This window comes from Typha latifolia, chromosome 3, assembly GCF_019914945.1.
Source record: "Typha latifolia isolate L0001 chromosome 3, TyphaL0001v2, whole genome shotgun sequence".
Classification (NCBI taxonomy): Eukaryota; Viridiplantae; Streptophyta; class Magnoliopsida; order Poales; family Typhaceae; genus Typha; species Typha latifolia.
In genome coordinates, this window is record NC_133088.1 from 10,668,889 (window position 1) to 10,687,947 (window position 19,059).

Below are 19,059 nucleotides of genomic sequence, written 5' to 3' on the forward strand. Positions count from 1 at the left end.
TGAGATCTCTCACTTTTCTCCCCTATGGTCTTTTTCTTCTCTCTCTTTCTTTCTCTCCCTTTCTCCTACTCTGTCTTAAGATTCTTCTCTAATCTCTTCCACTTTCTCTCTAAACCTCTCTTCTTCTTCAACCTCTACTTTTTCGTTGGTTATTGCTGCTGTCCAAAAGATTCCAGTAGTGAAAGAGAATCTTTGGGTGCCCGGACGTGAAGAGGAGGACTTGGTTTTAAAGTAAAACACTACTATTCCATTTATTGGTAAACCTAAACTCTAAAGTCTTTCCTTACACCATATTTTAGGCCTTTCTACTATCAATGTACCTATTTGAGAGTTGAGGAAGCTACTGTCTTATCTGAGTGGTTTTCTCTCCTTCCATCTAGTGGTGATCCTTTTAATCAATTAACTTCTTATCAGTTATTGCTTACTATATTTTACTTTAGTTACTTGTTGGGTCGATTGTTCTCCAAAACATTGCATTCATACTAGATTTGCATCACCATGCTAAAGGCACGTGCCATGCCATGCCACTATCGGCACGTCACGTGCTGGTCAGCATGGGGTGTGCTGACCGGCATTCTCTCGGTACGCTTATAATTTAAATTTAATAAAATATTTATGATATTAGAGATGTTTTTGGGTCTTTGACACATTAATATTTGGTTCTGGTATAAATATTATTAAACACTAATGTGATTGTATATATTTATTAAAACTAATATTAATGATTGAATATTCCATAATATAATTGAATACTCCATAATATAATTGAACACATAATATTAATTGATAATAGTTTAATAATTAAAATTAATATCTAATTGAACGTATAATGACAAGAAGGATCAAAGACTTCAGTTGATAGTATTAAAATAACATGAGAATGTTGTTTTAAATACTGTCGGTAATCTTCAAGACTCATTTACTAATAGTATTGCTTATTATAATGTTTCACATATTCTTTATACAAATATAAATTTTATAATTTTTTTATGATATGATATGAATATTGAACATGCACGAAAATGATATCGGTGTAGGTACACCATAAACATATGCAAATTGTGAATATAAAGTATAATAAATTTATTGTGGCTTCGATGAGTGTGATTGATATGATGATAATGATAAATTCATATCATCATATGAGCGCATCTCTCTTAATTATTTGCTATCTATAAACTCGAGTCCTTCCCTTGTCTGATTATAATCATGTTGATCTTGAGATGTTTTTTTCTTTTTTTCTTCTTGTCTCGATAAATTCTTCTTTGTGGTTGATTGATAAATAAAGTTGTCATTCAAATAGGAATATATATAATAACAAGATGACTAAAGTTGATTGATAAAGATTGATGGAAATAAGAAAAAGTTAAAAAAATAGGCTCCACATTAGCATGGGTCAACATGCACCAGTGTCGGTTGGCATGGTTCAACAAGGGGATGTACTATTGGCACACCCCGTGCTAGGTGCTGTGCCACCATTGGCTCCTTTTTGGTAGTTTTATTTTCCAAACCAAAAATAAGAAAAAAGGACGAGAGAGGAAGTGAGGTCGATCCAAGGATGGGAGCATCAAATCCCATCGAAATATGCTTTTCTTATTCTCTTCCTAGTTTCTTTGGTTAAGAAACCAAATTGAGATGTAGCAAAATGAAATTAGAACCATCATTGTAAGAGTCATTCCTCATAAATACAACATTTTGTGCTAGATCTATATAAAATAATTTTCAAAGCTACGGATGAATTGAATAAAGAATTATTTGATAATTATTTGACTGTCCCATGATTATGTGACTGTCCCATGATGCAAGCTCCGATGGGATTAAAAGGAGAAGAGAAGAAAAGAGGAAGAAGGTGATTACGGCATGGGGAGAAAGAGAGGTAGGTCTAGGGTTTTACAAGGAAAGATTTTAGAGTTCAAATTTTACTCAGAAACTGACTGGGTCAGCCGGGAAACATGCGATCACTTCCTTGTTGTAAAACGGGTGAGAAAAGAGGGGAGGTGGCTCACGTGAATCACATGTGGCTTTTATTTTTATTTCTCTGGTTATTACAATATTGTTGTCCAAAAACCTGGCTGGCCTGTGAAATGTGGCAAAAATTTTCTACTCAATTTTTTAGAATAACATGCACTTTATTCTTCCACCTGGATGGATAACTCTGAGTGAAGTAGTGCTAAAAGCTTTCAGGGAAGGTCCAAATAGTGTTTTGATCTCTAACCTTGAGATGAACATGCTTACCAAGTACCTCCCTAGCGAAGTTAAGGAATGAAAGAAAAAGCTAGATCTCTCCTTTGAATCAGACATGTGAAACATCTTAAATCCAAAGTATGTTCAGATCAGTGCTTCTTCATGTTGAGGCTCATACTTTGTTTTGAAGTGTCAGCTTGCCACTGTTGTGCTTAAGTGATTTGACTACATAGTTTGGTATTAGCTAAATGGCAGTTTTATCTTTATGTTCATCGATAGTTGTGCTATTTATTGTTTTATAGGTAGACATGTTTTTCCATTTTTGGAGTATCCATAGTATGTAGTAGCTTCCATAGGATATGTGGCACCATTTTAGAATGTTTCAATATTCCTACAAATATTCTTGTTGTTTATCATCATTCATCCCACTGTCATAGTTCCAGGAATGCGACTATATTACCTGTCTAAACAATTTGATGCTTCCAGGTTGTCATATTTTACCTACAATGCTTTTCTTTTGTTCCAGTGATAAGTTGTATAAGGAGATTCGAGACCTCAATTTTGAAGTTGTTGTACAGGTTAATTAATTATCTTTTTCTTTCCTTTTGGCTAATTTTCTTCTTTAAGTCTCAACTTTTGACCACTTTTTCTTCTAGCATGAGTTCTATTTCCAATATTCTGAGCCTTCCTTTAATCATATAAACTGCAGGTTTTGCGCCAAAAAGCAACATCAATGCAGCAAGATTATACAGAAGTAAAATCCATGGTAAGGACTGTACTGGTAGCCTATTACTGTGCTTGGTTATTGACACTCAAGTATGAGACTACTTTGAAGGAGATCTGGAAAATTGCCATTTTTCAACTCCGTAGTATTGCTGCTTGTTCAGATTCGTTACCAGCATGAGTCATTGAGTATGTTTTCTATCGCATCAGATTTTTGGAAACTTGGATGATTCCTTAAAGTTTTGGAGTCCAGGGTTCCAAGTATCGAAATTAGGATCGAGGTCGACTGTCTGAAAAGACGATATGTATCGACCGTGTCGACGGTATCAGTAGTATTGGCCGTTCGTAGCAGCATGTATTTAAAAATAATTTTAAATATAGAAAAATCCCAAATATTTTAGAAAACATAATAAAAATATATAGATATAGATTATTCATATATAAAGTTTAAAAACTGAAAAATAAAGAGTATTTTCTCAATCTCTATCTCTCCCCTTTTCTACCACTCACACTCTCTCTCTCACACAAATAGATTCTTACATTCTCTCAAACTAATTCTCTCTTTTAAACTCTCTCTCTAACTTGCTTTTTTTTATCAAAAACTCTTCCGCACTAACTCTCTCTTAAGTCTTATCAAACTCTCTCCCCTAAACTTTCTCTCCCCCACTCTCGCTCATCCTCTCCCTCTCTTGCACCCTCACCAACTACCGCCTCTCTCTCTCCATCATATATATTTTTATTTGTTCTCCACTTCTTTCTCACTTCTTTCCTCTCCCTCTTACTGCCGTAACTTACAAACCTCCTCTCTTTCCCTCTCTTTCCCTCTCTTTCCCTCTCTCTTCCTCCCTCTCTCTTGCTCGGTTGCTCCCTCTCTTTCTCTCCTTCCCTCTCTCTTCCCCCCACTCTTCCTCTCTTACCTATACTCATCTCGGGTGGGATCAGCTGAAACTAGGAACCATGCTAGAGTCATTGGATTCACTGCCTATTTCTTAATAGTTGAATTTTTTTGCCATAGAGACTATGCAAAGTTTGCCTTAGTGCATATTACTATAAGGAAAAAGGTTGATATTTCCTGTCTATGCCATTAATAATTTTAGATGTTAGTTTGATCACTACTCCCTCTGAACTCTTATTTTATAAACTATCAAGGATGAAGATAGATAAAGGATACATATACCACCTGACACAAGTGCACAAATAGAACAAATCTTAGAACAAAAAAGCATCAAAGGACACAGAAATATAATGCATAAAGATTTCATATTTATATGATTTTTCATCTATTTGCTATTTCAATTGCTCTTTCGTATAGAGAACAACATGTATTTTTTAATTTTGTTCCTTAAAAGTATTGATTTAGTACAAATGTCTAAAATTTATGTGGTAAATACTAATAACTAGAGATGTAAGAAAGGGAAAAAATATATCTGAAATAGTACAACTATCATTATGCCATAATTCCAAATTTGCACCTCCTTTAAATTCATTAATTTTGATTTATGAGCTTAAAAGCTAAAGATTAAACAAATCCTCCTCATCCCGCCCAAGTAGAGAATGAAAGTCTCTCTTCCCATTGACCTATTATTTATTACATGGCTTATCATTATTAGTGAACAACATACACCCTTAGTCTTAAGTATCCAAGAGGTACCCTATATATATCTGAGGCATCGCTGTACTTTTGCTTCATTTTGAAATTTGGATATTTCATTTTGTATCTAGCACATATCTATAAAGTATATTGCTAGTATGGCATGTGCTATGTATGTGATGTGGACACAACTATGGTAGCAAACTCCCATTTTTAATTATTCATCAATTTTCTTCACATGGGCCTGATCTGATTTTTCTGTTGTCTTTTCGTAAGTCAACTTCCTTTTGGTTTCTTCCGAGATATTTGTCAATCTTCTGGTGAAAACCTTCACAGAATTGAAATTTGTTAAAAGATAGATATTTAAAGAAAGGAAAATAAAAAATCATCCTTTCATCTTTGTTGTGAAAGCTAGTAGCAAGGTATACTTCGCTATACTGCCTGTGCACCCATAAGAAATCATCCTATATATATTCGCTTTGATTGCTTCTCTTGTTTTTGTTTTCAAAATTCAAAAGGAAATTGTTCAGCAACAGCAAGGATGTCTCAAAATATTCAAAGATCATTGTAGAAACAGTGCCTGAAATCCTTGCAAGTCGCAAAAAAATTAGAAATGATGAATTGTTTCATGTCAGTATGAAATTGAATGATACATTGTGACAGCAAGGATGTCTGAAAAGGTTCGATGATCATATAGCGGCTAGAATTCCCGCCAACGAAAACTCTAAATGATGTTTTGTCCCACATTAGGAGGTTGAATGATACTAGGTGTTACGTATGCTCAATTTGCAGTCGAACTTAAATTTTCAGCTCGCCTAGTAAACAATCCAAGGTAGCTTGTGTAAGGATAAATGGATGTTTTAGATACCTATATAGTGTAGTTATTTCAGATGATCACTAGCTCAGTTAGTGGAGCTTGTATTATCTATTATGGACTGCTAGCTTGAATAGTACATTTTGGTTTTCGTTTTCATAACTGAGCAGAGCTCAAGCTGACATTTACCAGCTCGTCTTGAGCTTGATCTTGGCTTGTACTTTTCTCCAATCTTGCTGAGTCTAGTTTAGCTCACTTGAGCTCCGGCTTGTTCACACCCTTTTTATACAGATTCTAACTGGAGAATAAAATACTATTTTGTAGATCTGTTTAAATGTTTAATGTGCCAAAATTTAATGAGGGCTTTTATTTGGTTCTACTTCAGAACTAGACTCAAATAATACATGCATTAGGATGGTAGAAATTTGATGTAAAACATCACCTCTATATGACTTAGGTTACATCTCCAGTATTGATCAGAGACTTGAAGTTTGAACTCATCAGTGTTTCAAACCAGTATCTAAAGGGGAAAGATAAAAGACAATTCTCTGATGGTCTATGAAGCCAAATAATTAGGAAACAAGATGAATTCTGGACAACTTCACATAAATGAAGTTCTATCTGTTTAATATGAAGGTAATGTAACATCAAAAGTAGGAATCAAGTCGATATCATAATCTTTTGCAAAAGAAGGGATGATATTCTAGACTCAATCTGAATCCTGTGAATTGCTAGGGATTGAAAGACCTTGTCCTTGTCTTATGATTCATATTTGATTATCTCATCATCATTATCTAGTACACCAAGAACTAGTTGCTAGAAAGGACTCTAATATTTCTGTATTGAAGAAGTACCTAAAACCTTGCAGAACTTCTGATCTGCTATCTTGAAAGAAATGAAGAAGAATGTTTAATAACTTATGGTGGCCAACTAATAAAGTTCCTGTAGAAAGCCATTTGAAAGAGTCCTTTCTAAACGGCCTCTACTGGAAAAAGTACATAAAAAGAATTTGAAGCAGCCCAAGGACTTCTTTTGCACACATCCTGTAATATCAAGGCGATGTTCTCTCTTACATAACTTGTAAAGTCAGGAGTGCGTGCAGTTAATAGATAAACCTCTCCTCTAATTGGACAAAGTTCTGGACTCTTACATAACTCGTAAAGTCAGGAGTGCGTGCAGTTAATAGATAAACCTCTCCTCCAATTGGACAAAGTTCTGGACTCATTAGGAGCATAACTAGAAGCTGTGACAACAATAATCTTTCCCTTCAGGAGAGACCTAAATAGCTGCTCGGTGATTACTTCATTAGCTCAATCAGATTGAAAGGAGCACTTTTCTTAGTTAATATTCGGGGTGTATGTCTTGTTTCATGTCAAGTCATATTGTTGCCACTGTTAGACTGTGGATACATCTATCTGATAGATACTTGATGCCTTTTGAGTTAATAGTTTGATTTGTTATTCCTCAAGTACTTCCTGTCTACCAATATTTCCAACTGATAGTAATTATTTGTTTCCTATATTACCTTGGTATGTAGTGAAATATAACTATTTGCAAAATGACATGTATTCAAATTTTTTTTAATCTATTTCTGACTTATCTAAGTGACAGTTATAAATATTTTTTCAAAATTCTGGTTCACACTATTTGATATATACAAGGTAGTACTTGTCTAATGTTATTCCTTCTGTTTGGCAGTCTCAGTCTGTATCTGAACTGAAGGATTTTGTGAAGAAGTTGAACTCACTACCTGAAATAGCTGTAAGATTGTAACTTTTTCTTAGATCCTGATTATATATCTGGAGCTTATAGCTGATCATTGCACCAGAGGCACATCAATCTTGCTCAACATTTGCAATCTTTCACATGTAAACCATCCTTTCATGCCCGACTAGACATCGAGCAAACAATTTTAGAGCTCCAAAACTATGAGATGTAAGCTGATCCTTACTTTGTTACTTTTCTCTTTGACTTTGTCATAAAGGATGGTAGCTTTCTCTAGGAGCCACTTAAATATTTGCATGCTGCTTTTCTTGCTTAGCGCTTAAGCTTTCTTTGTTCTTATTTCCACTTTAAAGTTAATTCAAGTACTTAACAGGCTATTTTTCTAGTCATATGTTATCTGGGGTATATTTTTCATGTGATTAGCTGATACATTTATGATTTAACGGTCAGATGTTTTGAGTACATTGAGGAGATGATCCACAAACAGGAGCCGATTGTCAACGTACTTCGCCTTCTGGTGTTATTCTCCCTTACTAATTCTGGGTTGCCTAAGAAGCACTTTGATTACTTGCGGTATGATCAACAAACCTTTCTATAAACTGCTACTGATTTTAGTAATATTCATTTGATAACTTTCATCCATTCATATGGATATAAATCTCTACCTTTTCGTCTTTGATTTTGAGTTTTGACTGTGGCAGATGATACAAGAACAACTACTTTTTCATGTCACCTGTTCTTTCCTTTTCCAAATGGCTGATTTAATAAATATACCAAAACAAGCATGACACGCCTAATTTTTTAAGATCTGCAAATCCATGCAGTGCAATTAGCAATTCAGCATATCGAATCAAAATAGACATAATTCAACAGATGTAATTTGATGCTATACAGATATATATATGTGTGTATGTATGTATGCATGTATTCATATATATGTATATGCATATATATATATATATATATATGTGATATTATAATTATATACATAAGTAGGAACGAAAATATCCATGAACTATATGAAAATCATAGTTAGTTCCAATTTCTGTTAATAATTTCACAAAATAATTTTTCAGCAAGTTTAAGTTCTCTTTGAATCATATTAGGATATTTTAGAGTAATTTTAAGCACTACTGGATTATCTTTATTTTCTCCCTTCTTTTTCTTTACCTCATTAGCTTTTGCAAAAAATTTCCAGTGCATTTTTTATTTGAGAGAGAAAGTCCACTTTTAGTTTTCTTTACATCTGAAGCTAAATTCACTGTTTTCTTTCCAAACTACCCTCCAACTGAGATAGAGAGGATAGAAGTCAAGGTTCGAAAATTCGAGATTGGAATTGGCCTCTTGGAAAAATAATACATACCTGCCATAACCGCTGTATCAGCCGCTTGGATCAGATCAAACTATTTTTAATTATATAAAATTCTAATTATTATTTAAAATGCAGGAAAATTTCTAAAATTTAAAAAAGTTAGAAAAATTAGAAAATAATAATTACTCACATATGAAACTTAAAAAGTAAAAGAAGTATTAAATTACTTAAAACTGCTAAGGAGAGAGAGAGAGTAGAAGAAACGAAAAAAAAGAAATAAGCTCTACCATAGTGAAGGAGAGAGAAGAAAAAAATACTACAATGAAGAAACAAGAGAAGAGAGAGAGAGAAATAAAATAAATAAAAAATCACATAGTTGAGGTCGTCGGAATTGGATCTGCGTTAGTAGAGTTTGCTAGAGCTGGATTTTTGCATCGAAGAAGCAATAGCTATAGTAAGGAGAGAGAGAGAGAAATAGTGAAAGAAAGAAAGAGGAAAAGAGAAAAAGAGAAATAATGAAAGAAAGAAAGAGAAATAGTGAAAGAGAGAAACAGTGAAAGAGAAATAGTGAAAGGGACAGTGAGAAATATTGAAAGAGGATCACCCCAGATCAGCCGATCCTCCGGACCATGATAGTAGTTTCTGCTATGCATTTAATGTGACTTTGTAGTCAAACGTACTGCTTTGTCACTTTTGTCTTTGGAAGATGCGATAAAGTAATAAATGCTAGCTCTCTCTCACTAGAAGATGATGTTATCTTTTTCTGCAATGTATCACAAATTCTTTTTATGTATCATGCTATCCCGTTCACGCAAGTATTGTCTTGCCATAGGCAGGAAGCATGCTGACCTTAAATCAGCATGGTACTTGCCACACACTGAATAGTCTTAACATGTTGAAAAAATAATCTTTAAACCTTTTTAGAGTCTTAAAATAAATTTTAAGAACTAATGTAAAGTCCTTCAACTGTTCAACATTAGATATTAGTGTAATCTATGCAATTAATCTTATCATTTTTTCCAATTTTTCTCGGATCTTTTAAATTGGGGCGTTACTTTGTGAAAATTAAAAGTTCCCTTTTATTTCTAAAATTTGAAGTATAATCGATGCTTCTATATAGATCAAGCATCATAATACAACAAGGTATCAAAAGGGATTATAGATCCCAAATTAGGTTTATTTAATCTTTAAAGTAACATATGCTCAATTCTTAGTGGCATGCATTGGTATGGGTAGCTATGAGAGAGAGTATTGGGATATTCCCTCCATATCAGTAATTCATTGAAATGATGCGTACCGTCCCATGCCGATGGACACGACAATCTGTTCTAATCCTCCTAATATATTTCTATATTTATTTTGGAGAGGGTAAGTACAAAAATTAGATTCACAAGTACTTTTTCGCTACACAATTTTGGAAGATGGATAGAGAAGGAGAAACTGCAAGGGACTAAAAAAGGTAAAATATGTATGAAGGGAGAAGCGTTGCTGCAGCATAGAAGGTGGTGAAGCAGGGGTCACCCTTGGCTATGTCATGGCTGGGTGGAAGCTGCTGAACGTGAGGGTTGGTGGCAGTTGAAGACAAGCAGTACATGGAGTGGATTGGTCCTAGAGGGGGAATAACAGGTGGAGGTTTGGGTGTAGCAAATTTAGTGGAAAGGGTTTGGGTTTTTGGCAGGTTTAGATCTAGGTGGCCATTCTTGGGTATCACACTGCTCGTTTGAGGATATTTGTTTAGTTAGCTACTACAAATAAATATAGTTATTTCTTTTCTTTTTTTCATGTCGTAATTCTTGAATTGGTTTCCTATTCAGATTGAACTTCTTGAATTTCTTCTGTTACTCCGAATGCATTCTTAATTTTTCTTTGCACTCATGATATATTCCTTTTTCATCTAGCCGGGAGATACTCCATAGCTACGGCTTTGAGCACATGCCTTCATTATATAATCTCGAAAAAGCTGGGCTTTTTAAGAAGCAGGTTGGTTGTTTGGTAAATCTGGCTTTTCTTTTTTATGCATGTATGTAGCCTGGTTGCTTATTACGGTCTTTTCTTCCATTTGTCAACTTAGCACACTTATTGTTGCTTTGCAGGAGTCAAGAAGCAACTGGCTTGCTATTACAAGAGCCATGCAACTTATAGTTGATGAAACAGACACCGCAAAGTACATATAATTTGTTGAAATAATTAATAATTTTTTGCTGTTGGATGTTCTTATATTTAGCTATGCTTATTTCTTTGGTTCATTATATTACTATGGTCAGTGATCAGCTCTTCCTTTTCATTTTGAATATTTAGATTTTCCTTTTACGCTTGATCGTTATTCGTAAGCTAGAATTATTGATATGGTTGGTCTAAGGTAAACTACAGCAATAATGGCCGAGTCGTGCCACTATCAGCAAGGCACGTGCTAGTGGGCACGCCCCTCTATGCCACTAACACGCATTTAACATATTTTTAATAAAAATTTAAAATATTCAAAGATGTTTTTGGGTTTTTACCACATGAATCTTTAAGATTTGGTTTGAATATATATATTAAAACTTACATTACAGTCTTTTATCTTTGAATTATTTTTATCAATGACCTATTTTATTGAAGATATAGCAATAGTCAAATATAAATGTTATTCAACACATAATATGATTGAATACATTCATTAAAATTTGTATTAATGATTGAACACTCCATAATATAATTGAACACATAATATTAATTGATAATAATTTAATAATTAAAACTAATATCTAGTTGAATGTAGAATAATAAAGAGGATCAAAGATCTTATTTGTTGGCACAAAAATAATACGAGAATATTGCGTTAAATATTGTTGATAATCTTCAATCATATTGATAATGATGACTTCATTTGCCATACAAGAATAACACTAAAGTTTTTCTATGATGATTGATAGAAATAAAAAAAGTTTAAAAAAATGAACTCCATATTGGCACGGGGGTGTGCCAGTAGCACACTCTGTGCTAGGTGTCGTGCCACAATGTGCCGACCTGCATGGCCATCATTAAACTATATGAACACAATTTTAGTAGTAAGTTATTAAAAGAACACCTAGGATATTATTTCTATTACCCCAGATATATAACTCAAGAAGAAGGGGAGATTGATGCTTGCATCATATATATAGATTGGAGAAGTGCTTATAGTGCATTTAGTGACATACTACGCAAGTTGAAAGTTAAATTTTATAGGACTAGGACTAATAAACTATATGAACACAATTTTAGTAGTAAGTTATTAAAAGAACACCTAAGATATTATTTCTATTACCCCAGATATATAACTCAAGAAGAAGGGGAGATTGATGCTTGCATCATATATATAGATTGGAGAAGTGCTTATAGTGCATTTAGTGACATACTACGCAAGTTGAAAGTTAAATTTTATAGAAAGATATATAGTGATGTGAAACTATAGGTGGATGTTGTTTTAGGGGAGGTGGTGGATGAAAGATTGAAGAAAAGTGAATAGGATTTCACACTTCCACCTTTAGACAATGGTTTCACATCAAATCTCATAATGTAGATAAAACTCAAAATTCTTCGTTGACCCTAAATGGGAAAACAGTGGGTCTTTATATATAGACATTACAATGATAAGAAGTGAAAAATACCCTAAACAACTATAAAAAGAAAATACAATCCTAAACACCACATAATAAAAAAGATAGGGTTAAATGCATTTTACCCTCCTGTATTTATATTTAAAATTATTTTACCCTCATGTATTTTAAAAAATATCAAATCAGTCCCTATACTTATGACTAAAGTGAAATTATTAATTTTTTCGTTAAACTTAACATAATGACATCAAAATGACCAAAATGCCTCTATTGTGTTTGTTAGAGAAGACATGCAGATTTTGATATAATGCAATAAAATTATCAAAATAGTTATGGTACTCGATTAAATCTAATAGGAAAATTAATAGTTTCACTTTAGTCATAAATATAGGGATTGGTTTGAGACTTTTTGAGATATAAGAGGGTAAAATAATTTTGGACATAAGTATGATATATTTAGTTAGGATCTTAACTTACTGCATTAGTTGTTTATTTTCATTAAAATAAAATTCCTGTAGGTCGCGTTCGAACGCAGGAGGGGTCGCGTTCGAAGACCTTACGAATGCCTGCATCAGATTCGCAAATACAGAGAACGTGTAATGCGCGTTCGAACGCGGTCGGACGCATTCGAACGCCTGTATCACGTTCGCACATACAGAGAAGAACGCCTTTTGTGCGTTCCAATGCGATCGAGCACGTTCGAACGCGATCGGTGATCAACATGCACAAAGGTTTAGACCTGAACTAAGGATCTTTCGTGAACTCGAAAATACTATTTGGGGAGAAATGCACGCTTGAACTTTCTAAAATTCCAAGGCGGTGATCCAACAGATTGGGTGTTTCAAGTTGAACAATACTTTGATTGTCAAAGGACACTGTAGAGGACACAAAAGTCTAGATGGCAAGCTTTCACCTCGAAGGAACGACATTGCATTGGTATATATCGGTTATTTGTGAAGGAGGATTTATCGGTTGGGTTGACTTTTGTAGGAGGATTACACGCAAATTTGGGACAGCGGCATATGAAGATTTTGCTACCACATTAAACAAGATGGTTTAGAGGACGATCATATTAGAGTACCAAGCTAAGTTTGAAAGAGTTAGTAGTCGTTGTGAGCCACCTTGGCCCGAACCGTCATTGATGGGCACATTTATTTCAGGGCTGTGAGAGGAGATACAAGCGGATGTTCGTGCTCTTTGTCCTATTACTCTTGAGGAGGCAGTGAGGATGAAGCAAAATCATAAGGCTCTCAAGATGGCAGCAAAAATAAGTTGGGGCAACTGAGATGGGTGGTTTGCACCTAGAACGTCGGTTGGAAATTCTGCAGGTTCAAAGACAGCGGTTGCGAGTACTAGACTACGACCACCTTTGAGACCTTCTTCTGATTTAAAGGAGGCACAAGACCCCCCATTCAAACTCTCACACCTGCCCAGGTGGAGGAGCGAAGTGCGAAAGGCCTTTGCTTTTGATGCGATGAACATTTCACTCCCGGTCATCATTGTTCTAAATCGATCGGGAGTGTGATGCTCATCGACGGTCTTGAGGAGGATGATGATAGAGAGTGTCCAGAGGAGGTCCATGAGGAGGCCGTTGAGGAGGGCACGGAGGAAGATATCCAAGCTGAAATATCGATGCATGCATATTCGGGTACTTCCGTGCCGAGGATGTTACGAGTGGACGGGCTCGTTACAAAGTATTGTGTGCATATCCTAATCAATTCCGGGAGTACACAACTTTCTAGACGAGAGATTAGTGAGGAGATTAGGTTTGGATGCCAAACCGACCATGGGATTTGACGTTGCTATTGGAGATGGCACGAAGCTTAAGGCAGAGAGCTTGTGTTGCCGGGTCGATATACGGGTGCAAGGACACGACATCATTGTGGACTTGTATCCGTTGGTGCTGCGAGGAGCAGACATTGTTCTTGGCACTCAGTGATTACAGAGTTTGGGATCCGTCACATTTGATTTCTGGAGCATGTGGATAAAATTTAAACAAGAAAATAAAGATGTGCGGCTTGATGGCATTCGGTCTTCGCCGATTCCTGCGATGCAGCCTATGGTGGGGCTACTTTGTGCGTATGATTTGGGCTATCTTCTTTAGTTAGGACCAGTAGGAGATGAGCCTCAAACGAGTTCAGGTACTGCAATTGAATTGTCTAATTTATTAGATAACTTTTTTGGACTGTTTGAGGAGCCACAAGAGTTGCCACCGAGGCGAACGGTGGACCATCACATAGAGATTGTACCCGGGGCCTCATTGATAAACGTGAGGCCATATCGGTATCCACATGTGCAAAAAGAAGTTATTTCTAAGATGATAGCCAAGATGTTGGTGCAAGGCCTCATACAACTAAGTCATAGCTTATACTCATCCCCCGTGCTATTGGGGCGAAAAAAGGACGGGACATGGCGTTTTTGTGTCGATTATCGGACACTAAATGCTATTACCGTCAAGGACCGGTATCCTATTCCGGTTATAGAGGAGCTGTTGGACGAGATTGTAGGGGCAAGCTTGACTTGAGGGCCGGGTATCATCAAATTAGAGTTCACCCGGCGGATGTGCACAAAATTGCATTACGAACTCCGGACGGGCATTTTGAGTTCTGGGTGATGCCTTTTGGTCTCATGACTACCTTTCACGGGCATTAGAGTTCACCCGGCGGATGCTCCAACTACCTTTCAAGGCCTCATGAATAATATATTTTGACCTCTATTGCGAAGGTATGTCTTGGTATTCTTTGATGACATTTTGGTGTATAACAGGACTGAATTGGAGCATTGGAGGCATTTGGAGGATGTGCTGAATTTGTTGAAGCAAAACTAATTGAAGATCAAGAAGTCTAAGTGCCTATGGGGAGTACCACAAGTGGAGTATTTAGGCTACATCATTTCAGCGGATGGTGTAGTGACGAATCCTCAAAAGGTTGCATGCATGACCGCTTAGCCTATTCCTACTACTACCACCAAATTCAGAGGATTTTTGGGGTTGACTGGATACTATCGTCGTTTCATTGCCTGATATGGCAAGATCGTTGCTCCTCTCACTTCTTTGTTGAAGGACTCTTTTAGATGGACGGATGAAGCCATTATAGATTTTGAAAAACTAAAAACAGCAACGATGACAACACATGTTTTAGTACTACTGGACTTCACTAAAGAGTTCATTGTAGAATGTGATGCGTCGGGAGTTGGCATAGGAGCTGTACTAATGCAAGGAGGACATCCCATTGCCTATCTTAGCAAGGCTTTATCATAAAAGTTTCAGAAATTATCAACTTATAAGAGAAAGATATTGGCAATTTTGCATGCGGTGACAAAGTGGAGGTTTTATTTGATCGGTAGGCGATTCATCATTCGAACTAATCAAAGGAGTCTTCCATACTTTTTGGACGGAGTTTTTCAGATTGCAGGAGACTTGATTGAACTTCAGTTCGGCCTACCATCTACAAACGGATGGCCAAACTGAGGTGGTCAATCGAGGCATTGAGCAGTACTTGAGGTTCTTTATTGGAGAGATGCCGAGACTATGGTTGGAGTTCTTAGCATGGGCGGAGTGGTCGTACAACACTGCCTACCATAGCAGCATTAGCATGACTCCATTTGAAGTGGTGTATGGACGCATGGCTCCGACGTTACGCGCTTATGATCTAGTGGTATCGACAGATCGGACGGAGGTGGACTTAGCCTTGATGGATAGAGACGCCACATTGAGGAGGTTGCGTGCCCATCTTAAACTTGCTCAGAACCGCATGAAGCAAATTTATGATCGTAGCCATCGGGAGCAGGAGTTCGACATCGGCAGTTGGGTGTTTGTGCGAGTACAGCCATATCGACAAGTGACCTTGCGTCTGATGCGTAACCAAAAGTTAGCACATCATTACTTTGGTCCATTTCGGGTATTAGAGCGTATTGGTCCAGTTGCATATCATTTGGAGCTGCCGGAGGGGTCGAGAGTGCATCCTGTCTTCTATGTTTCATTGCTGAGGGAGTGGATTGGAGATCATGAGGTCGTTGGATCAGTTCTACAGGAGCCATTAGAGGAGATAGAGATTGTAGAGCCAGTTCGTGTACTTGCTAGGCGCCGACGACGACATGGTACCAGATGGGAGATGGAGATTCTAGTTGAGTGGCTTGGTAAGCCATCCGATGAGGCGACATGAGAGTTGGAGACTGATATCTCGGAGCATTTCCCTAACTTTTCACCTTGAGGGAAAGGTGGGGAAGCGTGGTGGGCTGATACATTTAGTTAGGATCTTTACTTACTGTATTAGTTGTTTATTTTCATTAAAATAAAATTCCTATAGGTCGCGTTCGAACACAGGAGGGGTCGCGTTCGAACGCCCTTGCGAACGCCTGCATCAGGTTTACAAATACAGAGAACAAATAATGCGCGTTCGAACGCGGTCGGGCGCGTTCGAACGTGATCGGCGGGAATGCTCTAGAATTAGGGTTATTTATTGTTTTAGGATTTGTTGGCTAACATCTATAAACATGTGGATAGCAGCCAAATTCATTATGCGATTGGAATATTGATTTCTTGCCTCTCTATCATCTATCTACCCTAATCTCCCTCCTCCCTCTTTATCATCCTTCCACCTCTACTGTTGGCAAGATTTCTCCTAACTTTTAATCTCCCTCAACTTTTGAGCCATCCCTCTTTTTTGGGATCTCGACCACTTCTTCCCCTTCCTCTATATCTCTTAAACACATTCACCCTCCACCTTCATCTCCATACCCATCCATAATCCTAACATCCACTCCACCTGTCACCACTATCATCACCCATGTTATTTTGTGTTTTCGTCCCAGTTGTAGTTCGAATCTGCGAAGGGCGTAAATACAAAAGTTGTAGATCAGGAAGTTACTCATCAAATCCATTTGGTTTCGTAATTTTTTGACTACCGGAGAATATTTGACGAATATTTTTCCACGGTTGCGTAGATTAATTCCTGTATTATATCCAGATCTGGAAGGAATTGTTCTATAGCCGATCTTTTAGTACAAGAATCCATCAATTTGGTATCAGAGCCTATCTTTGGTACCATAGAACCCATCAAAGTACTAAGGGGTAAAATATATTGAACCCAAAAAAATATTAGATTTAATTCAAAATTATATCCCTACTAGAGGGATCATCAACTGTCTGTGCCTCGTGCACAGTTACAAACGCTAATGTGTCCCGTCAATGATGTCCACGTCAATTAGATAAGTAGGAAACAGTATATGCAAAAGCTATGCCATTGAGACAGGATGTTGAAGTAGATGAGCAAGATTATTAGAAGAGTTACGTGAGAGTTGATTAAGATGGTTTGGTTATATCCAACCGGGGCAATATGGTGCACAACCTATACCGAGGAATGATTTTGTTGAAGTAGAAGGCTATTTGGAATAGAAGAAGAATCTGTCCTTATGAAGGATATTTGTAGATACTTTCCAAATATGAAGTTTTTGTTTACATCCATATTTGGGTCTTTGAGATTGTTAATAATTTCCCTTTACATCCATTTTTCGAGACTCATTCGCAAATGAAGTTCATTTCTGACTAAATCTTAAGGAATTATGAAGTAACCTTCAGTTCCTGGGACCAACAATGTAAACCATGAAAGCAACGTGGAAGGGATCACTGCATGAGCAATATAGTTATTGTTTGCATTGCCTGATGTTAGAAAAGAATGTTAGTATTACCAAATTTTCCTTAGTTGCCACTACAGACTTGCAGGAAATACTACTGTTCTGTTCGTACTTTTTGTGACACCAATACATAGTGAGATGAGCAGAGGAAAGAAGATAAATGGTAAACTAAATATGTTTCTGTAGTTATTGTTAGAGTACAAAGGATAAAATGTTTAAACACTACCATTCTCTAATAGTTTAAGCCTTTAGAGTAATTGGTATGTTAACATCGTAGCTGAGCATAAGATCCTGAGTTCAAACCCCACCAGGTCTATCTATCATTAAGTATAAAAGTCCCACCTCGTTAATTCATGTCTATTTCTTAGGCCAATCAAAATGTGTTAATCCAAAAGTGAGGGAGAGTTTTGAGTATAGAGGATAAAATCCATTATTCTTAAGTTTTTAGGTTAATTAGGACTTTAGTTTGGAAAACTAGCTATCTATTAGATGATTCAGAACCTGATTTTCCTGTGTTTTCTATGATATTGTTTCAATTTTATTAGTCATATCATGTGTTCAGAATTTAGGGATGGAAAAAGTAGAATGGACAATGAGACACCTTAAACAACAATAGGTATATTGCCTGTATAGTTGTTCATACTTGATTATTCTAACTCTTGGAGTCTAAATTTTTGAGTTTGTTTTCTTTGTTTCAGCCCCAATGACATCTCATATATCTTTTCTGGATATGCACCTCTGAGTATTCGTCTTGTTCAACATGCAATCAGATCTGGATGGTAAGTTCCTTGCTGGGTGATGTTGTTTATATTCTCTTACTGCACTGTCCTTCAAGATATTATGTATATATGGAGCTGTTAAAGAACTCGTTGACTATAAATATTTTTTTTCCTTTCTGGCTTTCCTATACATCTTTTCCTGAGAAAGTATGGTTTGCTTGAAGCTTGAGATATTCATTTACTATGTCTATGACATTCAATTATAAAAATTGATCTTCTGATGCCAATTGCCTACTATTTCTCTGTAACATCTGATAGTTAGTCTACTTTTCTCGTCGTAAAGAAAATAACTCTTAGATTAAAAGTCAAAGGAAATAGAATTCACAGCTGCAGCTAGTAACCTGAAGGAAATTAAAGGAGTGCACTGCTTACATTATATTTGCATTGTCCTACATCCAATTGTGGCACATTTAAGCTCAGGTACAATTAAATGACTCGTTATAATTGCACCTTCCAGTCATTAGGTATGTAAATGGCACCCATCTTGCCACTCTTAACAAAATCTTGGGAACTAAATACAAGTAGGCTTCAAGTTTCTTATAGAAGATCTACATACTGGACCTAAGATGGAGTCCGCCAATGTTATGGTTATCTGACATGGAGCCAAATAACATAAGATTGGACTGATTTCAGCATTATTAAAATTATCTGATAAAGGTTTCCTTTATCATTTCACAGCTGCCTAGGAAGTTAGCTCATATGAAAGTATGATGTAG

General features: G+C 36.3%; 1 protein-coding gene across 1 annotated transcript in view; it reads left to right on the plus strand.

Annotated features, from left to right (window-relative positions):
- The window catches only part of LOC140785288 (vacuolar protein-sorting-associated protein 33 homolog), a 45,802-nt gene that overhangs the window by 14,280 nt on the left and 12,463 nt on the right, over nt 1–19,059 (plus strand). The window contains exons 11-18 of the mRNA XM_073133104.1: nt 2,711–2,762; nt 2,894–2,950; nt 7,011–7,073; nt 7,141–7,247; nt 7,488–7,610; nt 10,248–10,329; nt 10,443–10,513; nt 18,263–18,343. Coding sequence (XP_072989205.1) covers nt 2,711–2,762; nt 2,894–2,950; nt 7,011–7,073; nt 7,141–7,247; nt 7,488–7,610; nt 10,248–10,329; nt 10,443–10,513; nt 18,263–18,343 — 636 coding nt within the window. The remainder of the gene's footprint in view (nt 1–2,710; nt 2,763–2,893; nt 2,951–7,010; nt 7,074–7,140; nt 7,248–7,487; nt 7,611–10,247; nt 10,330–10,442; nt 10,514–18,262; nt 18,344–19,059) is intronic.